The sequence below is a fragment of the Chelmon rostratus genome, chromosome 7 (genome assembly GCF_017976325.1).
Source record: "Chelmon rostratus isolate fCheRos1 chromosome 7, fCheRos1.pri, whole genome shotgun sequence".
In the NCBI taxonomy this organism is placed as follows: domain Eukaryota; kingdom Metazoa; phylum Chordata; class Actinopteri; order Chaetodontiformes; family Chaetodontidae; genus Chelmon; species Chelmon rostratus.
The window spans coordinates 22,588,193-22,600,584 of record NC_055664.1 but is presented as its reverse complement, the minus strand read 5'-3'; the positions used below and the strand labels follow the sequence as shown (position 1 = coordinate 22,600,584).

At 42.2% G+C, this 12,392-nt stretch overlaps 1 protein-coding gene across 4 annotated transcripts in view; it reads right to left on the bottom strand.

Annotated features, from left to right (window-relative positions):
- Positions 1-12,392, bottom strand: part of stard13b (StAR-related lipid transfer (START) domain containing 13b) — a 56,842-nt gene that overhangs the window by 20,325 nt on the left and 24,125 nt on the right. Inside the window, exon 1 of one of the 4 annotated variants that reach the window (XM_041941462.1) lies at positions 10,378-10,519. The exons of 1 other annotated variant lie outside the window; for it this stretch is intronic. In XM_041941462.1, coding sequence (XP_041797396.1) covers positions 10,378-10,501 — 124 coding nt within the window. In that variant the 5' untranslated portion in view covers positions 10,502-10,519. Of the gene's footprint in view, positions 1-4,368; positions 4,554-6,799; positions 6,864-10,377; positions 10,520-12,392 lie in introns of those variants that run through there. 2 more of the 4 variants (XM_041941464.1, XM_041941461.1) reach the window with 2 other exon arrangements.

Below are 12,392 nucleotides of genomic sequence, written 5' to 3'. Positions count from 1 at the left end.
GTGCGGTGTGGATTCTGGAATAAGCTGAGACGTTCATTACCCCCTAATGTGACATTATTTTCGTATTTTTTCAGTGCATATTTAGCACCTGTTCAACACAATCGTCGTCTAATTTAAGCACAAAACGAGAGCACAAGCTATAGATTCAATTAGCTGAAGTGTGATTACAGCAGTGCTAGAGACAAAATCGTTGGAATTGCTTTTCGCTCCATGACAGTGTTATTTACTGGCTTCTGAAGATAGCAAACAGAATCTGCATATCAATCACCTCCACAACACAGAGATTCATGAATAAAAGATAAACTGGGTTTGTGTGTACTAAGTAAACAATGCGTAAGGCTACATCTTCGCTCATCATCAAACCTCCATTTGAATGAAGGAGCAGTTATATTTGTTTCACACACAGATGATCTAATGTGCCACATGTTGTTGCAGACCACTGATGAATAATTCAGTGCTTTTGGAAGAGGAGTCTTGAGTGGGAGAGGGCATAGTCTAACCAGATTCCTCACCTTAAAGAGCCCTTTTTATCATTACTGCTTCTCAATAGACCGAACAATGAAAAAACCCTTTTCAGAGCTGGTTTCAAACAATTACCGAGCTACTAGTCAGAGAACGAGCTGAAGAAGAGGGGTAGAGCTTGTCCTCTTAACAAGCTGAAGTGTTCCTGTCCTCTCTGTGCTACAAGTGTGTAAATGTTCCACACTATTATCCTGCTAAGAAAAGTCTTGCTTCTAAGTAGGTTTTCCTTGTTGATAAAGAAATTTAAAGTTTGCAGAAGCTTAAAATTTGCCATTGAACTTCTCTCAACCATGATACAAGGCAGTTAATGTTGATATGACGAGCATTGTTAGTAAAATATAGTTGACTGCAGTAAAAAATATGCAAAACAGTGTGTGCTTATCTACTGTAGCACTGAGCAAACAGCAATGTAAGATGCACTATGCACACAGAGTACGAACACTGATAGCTGCCAGCGGGAGAACAAATGTGGCCGATAACACGTTAACCTGAAAGACACAAGCCTTTCAGTCATGACAGCCAAATAAAAGGCACGCTTTGTAACTCCAGAACACAGACACATTCATGATGAGCACACAGCTGCCACACAATAAATTGTGTCAGTTGACTAGAGAGGCACAACGTCCTCAGCCATAGCAGAATGCACTAATGGCCTTTCCAGGGCAGAGATCGGAGCCCGCTGGCTGCACCGGGGTCAAAAAGCCATGAAGGAGGGCCACGGAGGGGTCACACTGGACAGGGTTTCTTGACCGAAACACAACAGCTCCTCAAAAAGAACCAAACAGCCACAGTCAGCGAGCATGCTTTTAGTCACGGTGCAGCATTCAGCTGCTCAGGGTTTCCTGTGAGCTATCTGTGGACTTTCCAGTTTTCACTAAAATCCAGCTCAGTGCACAAGGAAAATGGATGAAAACCAATCATCTATTGCAATAAATATCAACTGATTTCTTGGCATATTACTCTGAGATTCATTCATATTCAAACATGCATCTTAGCATTTCCTGACGTTCCTTAAATTCCATAGCAAAATCGACACAGTTAAGACTATCAAGGCAAAAACAGAAGTTCAAACAATGTCTCCTAGGAGACCTGAATAATATCAATATAGTGTTTATCATTTAGAAGAGCCAATTTTCAATTGGAAAAATCAAAAGTATTTGGCAGTTTTGCTACGAAAACGCTACAAATACAGCGATTTGCTCAAAATTTGGGTCAACAAGTGAAGAATTTTTTCTATGATGGTATAAAAAGCTCATTGAGTCACAAAGCACAGTCAGTGTACAACAGTATAAAAAATATATGTAAATGAAATGTATGTTGGTCACATAGATTGAACGCATGAGTAGCAACAACACGTGCCGAAATCCTGAGAATCTGGACCCCAGATGGGCCGAGCAGGGAGGAACCGAGGCAGGCAGAGCAGAAAGCTGCAGACACGCAGTAGCCCTTCCAGAGAGATGAAGTATGGAATACTCCTTCAAAGTCCGAGGAATATTTTCAGGAAAGGAGACACATTCCTCCGCAATGAAAACAGGCCCTTTCCCTTACACAACAATCCCACTGTGCAGCACTCCTGTTTCTTTCCATCTCCCTTCACACAGCTGTGCATTTATGTCCATTCACTCTCAAAGCTCATGAGATACAGTGGTAAGAATTTCGGGACAGTAGGAACTTGTGAGTCTTCAGTCCTGGTCGCTCATCATGGTGGACCGAACGGGAACCCACACACATAGCTTTGGAGGCTTTGAAATGCCATCAAATCGGAAACATGACTAAGACCCCCACAGGCTTGCCTGGAATTTGGGGTGTAACAATACTGAGTGACTCTGCCCATCACCATGGCCCCCACTCACTTTCAACCTGCTATGTCAACAGGGTTGGCCAGCTGGAATGCAGGAGCCACTGCAACACATGGAGATCAGTCCTGCACACTCTGCAGTCAGTCCCTTAAAATGCTACCTCGCTGCTGGCTCGCGCATTTCAAACCGGCATGCATCGCACAAGGTGAGACATGACGTAGAAAAGGAAATTAGATTCATATTGAGGAAAATGAAGAAAAATTGCTACACCTCAAAAATAATTGCTCAATTAAGGCATTTAAGGCCAGTCAGATTAAAAACTACAATTACCAAAATTAGACATAATCACAGCACTTAAGACAGCTGATAAAAACAGATGTGAAACACTTTAAGTTTCTCATTGTTTTATCTTTTTTTTAGTCTTTTACCACCTTGGGAACAGACTCCTTAGACAAATGTGTATAATCCATCATATGTAAAGAATATGAGCGTTTATATTCACTTTCCTCGACAAACTGCTTGAAATTCATTCACCGGAAAAGTTGATTTACTGCTATTTACAGCCTTCAGTTTTTGTTGATTAATGTTTGTACATTTCTAACATTTTGACACGCTCACAGGCAACACACTTCAGCAAATATAGCTTCTTCTTCTCTCTGGTGTTGTGATTCTTAATACCTACGTTTATTTAGCTGAAACTGTTTTATGGAGGATGAGGATTATGATTGTATACAGTTATCAAAGCCTGATGAAAACAGTGTAAAACCACATGAAAATGGCAACTCTGCAATGAAAACTGTCAAATAAATCAAATCTACTTTTAAATCATATTTAAGGATTTAAAACGTCAACTGACAATAAATTTGCAAGTAAAAGCTGTTAGAATGACTTTTTACTTGAAAAGAAATCCTAAAACCCACTTGAAACATGCACATATTTTCAGTCTGTGTCACAGATGACCCAAATTGTTGGTTTGCTGTCAAACCAGGCTTCAGCAATCTGAAAACACATGCCGGGTTACATGACTGCACACGCCTGCGAACATCAGATCATGAAGACTTCCACCGAAAACAAGTGTTTGTACACACGGCACCCACATATCTTCACACATCAGCCCAACAGTAAGCTCTGCGTACCGTTCGCATCGTCACAAAACATGCATCGTGCGCTGCCTCGGTCCTCTGTGCTGATACAGCCCACACAAGTGGCTGCGTTCTCTGACTCATGCTCTCCTTAGTGTGACTGAGAGGAGAACTATGCTGTGTCGCCATCCGATGACTTAAGTTTTTCACTGACGAAGCTTTATTCTGCTATTAATCGCGGCCACCCTTTGATTAAGCGTCAGCGTGCTCACACCTGCAGGAGGGAGCAGGAGTGGCGGCGCTCTGTCCTCTCTATTGTTATGCCGCCCTGCCCCCTCCCAGGACTGACCAGGTGAATGCAAAGGTGTTACAGGCTTTGGAGAAAGACGAATGTGAGGTTGGGCCATGTTCTTGTCAAAAAAAAAAAAAAAAAAAAAAAGCCCCTAGCTCTCCTTGTTACACAAAATGTGCTCAGGTCATAAAATCACTGATATCTTTTGTTTACACTGTGGGCTTAACTCTTGTTACCTAACAGATCACCTATGACTGCACCCTTGACTACCTTATAGATGAAGGTCAAGTTTGGGTTTGTCTACAGTGACACACACACATACACACACTGTTACGATTACATTTGTCTTTATTCTTATTGCATTCTGCCTCTATCTTAAAACAAATGAAAATACAGAGATATGAACTGAAACACAACTCTGCCCTCGTTCAGTTGCCACCAGGTTATCCTGCACTCTCATACTCAGAGGCATGTCTCATTTCTTATTCACTACATGTTTTGACTGCCAGCTTGCTTAGGTGTTACTCCTAACATTCCTGGAAGTATGACAAAGACGGATTAATTTAAACAGAGTACCTAACAGCTGGCTCTTCAGCCAAAGCTAAACAAGTTTGATATCCATCTAAGAGTGCAACAGCCTGAACTGTCAGTCCTATCCAAACTCGTCTCCTACCTCCTGCGATCTTCTTGAGTAGTTGCTGCCTGGCAATGATCCTGCCCAGCCTGTATCCAGAGCGTCTGCGATGATGGTCCATTCTCAGGTAGATGTCCTGAGTCTCTGGGGTCATACTCCCAAGACACTCGCTGCCTGTGGACTCTGAGAGCTCCCGAAACATAACTGAAACCCTGTACCCCAAACAAGGCCCTGACCCACACACTCTCCCACCAACAGAAAACTTATCATACAGGCGCAAAAAGCCTTAAGTGAGCTGAGAGGGACAGCAGAGCAGAGCCTAGGGGGAGGAGTGCCAACACTTCAGATGAGCTCTGCAGGTCATGTGACCACCAGGAGGCCAATGGAAAGTAAGCAGTGGGAGTACTGCCCACCTTGCTGAGCTGAATCCAATGTCTGTGTGAACGCTCGTCAACTTCCCCCTGCTCTGGAGGGAAATATAAATACCATTGGAATGCCTATGAACTGACTAAGGAGAGCAGGAGTGGAAGACAGAGGGGTGTGGGAGGGCTTAGAAAAATAGTGGTTTTGGACCCGCCCTGCACTAGAACAACTCTTCTGCTGTTGCTGGTCACACAGGTGCCAAGTTTACTGGGCGAGAGTGATTCTGTGCCATTTAGGAGAAAAGTACAGAGGCGAGAGAAAGGGAGAACTTGTTTTCTCGGTTGGAGAATGCTAATTTCTGCTCCCCCACCCCCACCACGTAACCCCTAGCTCCAGCCACAGGAAGGCCTCTCAGCAGGTCTCCTCAAAGTGTCAGCTCCTCAGGGGGGAAAAGAAATTTTAGCTTGAATACATATGAGTGGCCTATATCCCCTTTACTCAACACAAAAGGAAAGATCAGGCTCCGGCATGTCATCTGTTCAGCTCTGGTGGCCGTTAAGTGACAGGAATTACAGCCTCTACTGACAATGTGCCCCTGGTCCCTATTGCATACTCAAATTTCAAGTATTTACTACTAATGTTCGTGGTATATTTGCAGTCAGTGTACAAGAAGGTAATTTGTTAAGTGATTTAAGACATGTGCCAACAAGCGTCAATCAAGCTGTGACTTTGAATTAAGTTGTAAAGAACAAAAGTTTAAAATATTTAGGCTAAAGAATTAAAAAAATCATACTATGTAATTATAATATGTGTGATAATATACTATTTTTTATAGTATACAGCTTTTTGTATACAAGAGTGTGTGTTTCCATTTTGTACTAACAGGAAGTGAGAGGTGTGCTTATGGATGGCAATCAAACTGCAATTGAAGAAAGTTGTAATGAACCAAAAAAAAAAAAAAAAGAAATTAGGATTAATAGGAGGAGGGATTATACAAAGAAACCATGATAAAAGCATCAAGTGTTTTAAAATATGTATTTATATTGAGCTGAAGACATAGCAAAATGTATGTGAACTGGAGGAAAATGACAATTTGCTAATAATTTCACAAAAAAAAACCCCAAAAAACTAAATGCAACTGTTGTCAACTCAAGAACTTTCGGGAGTTGTGTCACCATCGTCCACAGTGTGAACTGTGGGATAATCGTGTCCAACAGCAGCAGCTTTCCCATTGTCAATGCCCACACTCAAAACCTGCTTTACATGTAGAGGTAAAACCAAAACTGAGTCCCCATGAATGAAACAGTTATCTGACAGCATGCAAAACGGATGAAAAAGCAATTTCCACCATTTGGAACGCTAATATTTGAATGAAAAATAAAACTCATGCTCCCTCGAAAAGCGTGCTCGTATCAGCCGGTTTACAACATGGAACAACAGTCTCCTCACACCTGAAGTCAAGTCCACATCCACACGAGCTGACCTGCCCAGCGTCAGCCAGGGCCCCTGCCACTCTCCTTGTGACCGGGCCTCTGCATACAGGCTCGCCTGTGTAGTATAAGCATGGCGCCATACATGTGAAAAGAGCACAAGTGGGCAAGCGACCAAGTCAAACACAGGCCCTGTCTGTTTCGCTCCCTGGCTGGCAAAATCCACCCTAGCTTAAGCTCACAAAGACCACAATTCAGCAGCACACTTCAGAGCTCGCTGCACGTTTTCATAAACCTCTCCTGGGTTTAATGACCCTCTCCACACCCTCAGGTGGAGCTATTTAAATGTGCGATTGTTGCTTTTTTTAAGGCACTAGGTGGAGTGACACTATTCAGATGACTTCATTGGGAGGAGACTCATTTTGTGCACACACAAACACCTGTGTTCATTCATACTGTACAAGGATCGCTTCAGGTGTCAGATGCTAAAAAATGAGTGGCGGCGTGTTGGCAGCGGCGCAATGTCCCTCAAACCATTTCTCTTCCCTCCCCGTCTAGACGAAGAAACTCACCGCGTGCATCGCACATATCGGATTACGGAATCAATCATCCACTGCTATGCAACATCATAATGAACGAGATTAATGGTGTTTTCACGTCTGTCTGCACTCAAATACCTCAGCGGCGGTTGTGAAAGAGCTTCGAGATCTACGGCGCTCTCTCCGGGTGTCCCTGTGTTTGACTTTGTGCTGCATGCCATGAAGAAATGGCTGCGGTGTGTCCACAGTGGGAGTGTTGTGTGTCAGGCGCAGCGACTCCAGCCCTTATCAAACTTGCTCCAACACGCCTCTGTCTGGGTTTCAGAGCTCAACTGCTATACAGCATGGCAACAGGAATCCAGACTCACGTTACACATAAACACATGAGGCTCTGTAAGATGCCGGAGAGCTTGACAGAGAGGATTTTAGTCTTCATCACAATGAAGGCCATGAATGTGGCTGCGTGACGACAAACGAAGCCATGTCGAGATGGGGCAGTAATGCATTGTCCAACCGTCATTCAGTCTCTGCTTCTCGGCTAGGTGCGATTTAAAAAAAGGGAAACTTATATTCTGAGTCATGGAGTCAAAGCTCAGAGCCCGCAGATGATGAGTAAGAAGGCAGTTGAGTGGAGTTCAGACGGCGCTCTGATGTGGTTTGATTCAGCGGCAGACACATGTAATCCACACTGGGCAGTTCTGGCTCTGGTGTGGCTACGTTTCCTGTGGTTGAGGGTTAAGAATAGCAGCAGTGTGACTGAAGGTTTCCACCTCATGAGCCATCAAATGTCTGAATTCTGAGCTCAGGTCTGGGAGTAAATCACACTTTAATACTGCAAGACCAGTTGTGCTGCTCTGCAGGTAAACTGAAGCATTTGATCATTTAATAATAGCGCAGTGTACTGCACTACAGCTGTGACTCATCACTCCGTGCTTAATTATTCAGACTTTAATCTCATCTTTAGCGGTTATTGCTGCTCAAGCACCTGCATGAAGCTGCTGGGTTTCCCCCAAAGCAGATGTGTGTCCCGAGATACTTTGCCTTCTCACCTGCAAATGATTAAATGAAATTTATATGAACTAAATAGAACATGAGAGAAGAACATTATGCATCTTGCATTAAAATTGTAGATTTCCCATTATATCTGATAAAATATAAATATATTGTCATTATTCACCATTATGTGATTGATGGTTCAGGCAGAGAACTACAACTCATTACAATTCCAAAGAAGCACAATTTTCTGTGGATTATGAAACACAATAACTGCTTGCTTGTTCACAATCTCAACAATTTTCTCATTATTTCTCCTTGTCTGTTTATTTTTTCCAATAGTATTTCACAATATCTTGTATTTTCATTCATCTGCAGAAGCAATTTACTCAACTCAAAGTCAAAATCCTCACATCTTTCATGCATATCTCCCTGTAATTAAAAAAAATGCTTTGTGATATATATTCATACACATAGAGAGAAAGTATGACACCTCACATTTATCAGTATTTGGCTCCTGCATCGCAGTTAACTTGTGACAGTTAACACCTATTAATCACACAGGAGCATGTGAGACCCGCCACGTCCTTTTAAACATTTGCTTACTGCAAAGTGTCCTTCAACACAGCAGCAGGGTACAGACACACTTTAAACGCAAAAACAGTTTCATGGACGGGCTCCACACTTTTTACCTGATATGTGGATGCACATAGTTTAAGTCTAGTAGGCATTGCTTCAGTGTGCACAAAGATTTTATGCATCTCTCTCTAAAAACTGACCTTCACAGCTGCCATCCATCAGTATTTGGCTGTAAATGGGCCTCCATCTGTCATGTGACACACATGAATTTCCTAGCTGACTGGCCAGATCATGTGTGATGAACTAGAAATTACCTGTCAGGGATCTTAAACACCTGAGCTACAAATCCAGAGCTTGTCCATCTAATTTCCCTTTTCTCCTGTTTGCTCCAATATATGTATCTGCAGCACACCTAGCGAAAAATAACACCAGAGAACTTCCTTGCAGGGATAAACAAAGCTTAACAGTATGCACATAACTTTCAGTCCATCTGTCAAGTCAGTTAGCTGTATCAGGGCTGTATGTGACCCCTTGTTCAGTGTGTATATCAGCAGCTCAAGGCCTCCGGACTGCAGAGACTGCCAGATGCATGGCACACATCACTGAGACACATACTGTATATGGAAAAGAATGCAAGATTAATGTGTCAAATATCCGGACAATGCAGGACTCAGCTGCTGCATCAGTAACGTGCCTCAGCAGGCTGCACAGCTGAGCCGGGCATGTATCAAACTTCATGCACAGAATACAACAAAACAAAGCAAAAACACTTGGTCTGTTCTCTATTTGAGTGACACTACACACTCAAACTCCTCCCAATGAAGACAGGGCTGTTCCTGCTGCTGTGTTCAAGTCACTGCACCTAGCGGTAGATGTAGGTTACTGCACAAATGATTGATTTCCACCCCTCACACACAGCCCTCAACAGGCATCAACATCTACAGCATCAGTCTTTCTCTCAGATTTACCCCAAAGGAGCTTTATAAGAAAATTAAAACACTGATCCACACTGTTTAAAATGTAACATATATTCCTTCCTCCCACCGAGATTCTTTGAAGCAATTGCCTATATTGAGGTAATGTTCTAATCCACAATCCTTTTCTTAAATGGCAGCATCAAATGTATGATTCTACATCTTTTGCGTATAATTTCATACACATAATGCAGCAAATATCGTATAAATTATATATATAATATCGGTTTGAAGAGACTTGACTTGGGACTTTAATAACAATAAAGTCCAGTGTGACTCAACAATGTTTGGCAGCACAGTATGTCTTGTACTTCAGAGAGACAGGTGCATTATAAGAGGTTAAAGCATATATGAATAGCCTACACCATTGCACTGGAGTCACACTGCTGGGACACTGCACGGGTCAGAGGATTCACATCCAAGTGTTTATAAACCTGTAATCCCTCTATAATATCTATATGTGAAACTATGAAAGGATCTATGCTAATTCAAAGAGACTGAGAAGCAGCTGCAATACTGTCACTGACACTGTGGAAAAATGGAAAATATGGAAAGTGATGGATAGAAATAAAGATAGATATAAAAATATGTGTTTGAATTCATTTTAAAGATAATTGTTGCTCTATGAGCACGTGGATACGTTCGCACCACGATTCAAATAGGAAAATGATCAAATATGCTCCACCCTCACTCAGCTTTCACTTCAAAGTGCAAAAATGACCCATCAGCGCCACCCTGCGGCATTAGCCGGCCCATGCCCCTTCTTAATGGAAGAAGTTAAGAGTTAAAAATGAAGCAGATGACCAAGGATTTCCTACACGTGTGCAAGAGGTTATACACTAATGTTGTTGTTCCGTGTTAAGTGTTCAGGTTTCTCATCAGAGCAGAACTGCAATCCTGGTGACAACAAAAAGTGTCACATTTTCATTTTTAGCATGAATTGGAGCACATTTAAATATATATCCAGTTTACCGACTGAGCTTATCATTAGAGATAAAATCTAAGTCAAATTATCACAGTTTCAAAAATGCATTTTTTCCTCGAACACTAGTTGCACCACTTTGAATGCGCACCATGGATGATGTGTTTGCGGCCATCAAAAAATTAACTGACAGTGACTACACCACACTCTCTGAGCGGGCTCGGGTCTGCCTGTAGCGGGCTACTGACCTGCCAGCCGCCGCTCCCTGACATTCCTCCAGAGTAAATCCCAGGCTTTGGATGTGGAGCTCCGCAGCTGCTCGCTGAAAGACCGCCGGAGCTTCAGTTTCGCTGAGTTTCTTCTAGATGTCATCGCAAATCCTCCACTCGCTCATAATAACCAAATCCTCTCCGTCCCGCACAAACCCGTTATGTTAAAGTCTCCGACAGAAAATCACCTTTCCTGTTCCCGGTTGTGAACTTTCTCTCTAGCGCAGCAGCAGAGCTGACTTCAGAGCGCGGTCCTCAAACGCAGCTGTCAACATTTTGAGGGAAAAATAAATATTCCTCTCGGTGAGAAACGCAGATCAATGAAACGAGCAAAAGAAAGTGATAAAGGAGCACCAGACCAGACTTTCACACTCACACCAGATGTGTGTGTGTGCGTGCGTCTGTGAAGGGATTCACGCGCGGCGAGCGCTACTAAGAGGTGAGACCTTCAGGCGCTGCGGGAAATATGACGATTGGCAGCTGAGCGCACATGATTTACCCAACAAAACGGTAAGAGTGAGGGAAGGGGAGGAGGGGAGAGCTTAAAGGACTGATGGTGACAACAAATGTTAAAATGGGACCATTTTGGATTATATGAAAATATTATGAATTCATTATATGCATGCAAGCTATTCAGCCTTTGTTTAATATTAAATGTCACACACTTAAGGACCCAGCAAACATACATTTTTGTAATGTTCCATGAAGGTTCTCATTTAATATTATTTCATGTAACCTTTAAAGAACATCACAAGGAGCCCTCCATATAATGTTCTGTCATGGTTATGTGAATACTAATGATTCCTGCATGATGGTTTATCCCAAAGAACACTGAGAGAACATTCCTTGCAGGTGAGGTTAAAGCGTTTTTTGGACCCACATCATTTGTCTCACAGAATCGTTGTAGATACAGTATGTTAAGAAAACTCTTCTGGATGTTGCTTTTTTTTTCAACACCACGTTTACTGGCATTAAAACACTTACAAAAAACCATCCCAAACCATTTAAAAGTATTAAACTATATATAAATGAAAACAGATAAAGTAATGAAATTTTTAAAATGTACATCTCAGAAGTACAAGACTGTTGTTAAATAAGCAACCATTAAAAGTATTTCCAACTAAAAGTTGTTGTTGTTTTTGAGACTACAGCTGCAAAAAGCCAAAGGACTGCAGTTAAATGAGATAACAGCAAAATACTGCATGTAACAATGTCTGGAGGCAATTTTCCTTTCAGTCTCCTACAGGGGCTTATAACATAGCTCAACCCTGAGGGACCTGATTTTTAGAAAAAAAAAAAAAAAAAAAAACAACCACCAGACAGTTTCCAAAACGTCAACAATTCTAACATAAGACTTTAACGTAGGAAACAGAGTTCTACGTAGAACACATGAAGGCATCACAAGCTGCTAACCACTCAACACCCCACCACCACCACCACCACTACAAACACAGAGCGGCTCTCAAATGACACATTTCAAGACTGAGCAATCACTTTCTCCAGTCCAGTCTGCCTCTTCATTCTCATCCCAAAACACACATGTAAAGGAAAAAAGCTTGAAAAAATCACTACAGCACAGCAGTAATGTTCAGTTATAGGGACTCCTGCATCTGTAGGGATCAATAATACCCTCACTTTGTTAGCAATTATTAGGATTTTGACCCACATTTCTCATTAGGATGATGTTATCTATTATTCTAAAGCTTAGTGAGGGTTCAGTGAGTTCCCCTCAGGTAGGTTAGAGTAGGTCAACCCTTCAACAGCAACATGGGTTCAGTTTCAGCACCATTTAGTTTTGTTGTCACAATATCTTGCACTGCAGATATTGAAAATAAAGCCTCAGCTCACGTCTGAAGAAAAACAAGATAAGTTCTTCTACGGGGCTGCTGCTGCCTGCCAGACTTCAGTAATCATTATACCATAATTATTCTAGGAATTTCCTCCTATTATTGTGTGCCCATTCAGGCAGCACGTGACCTAAGAGTGGTGATATC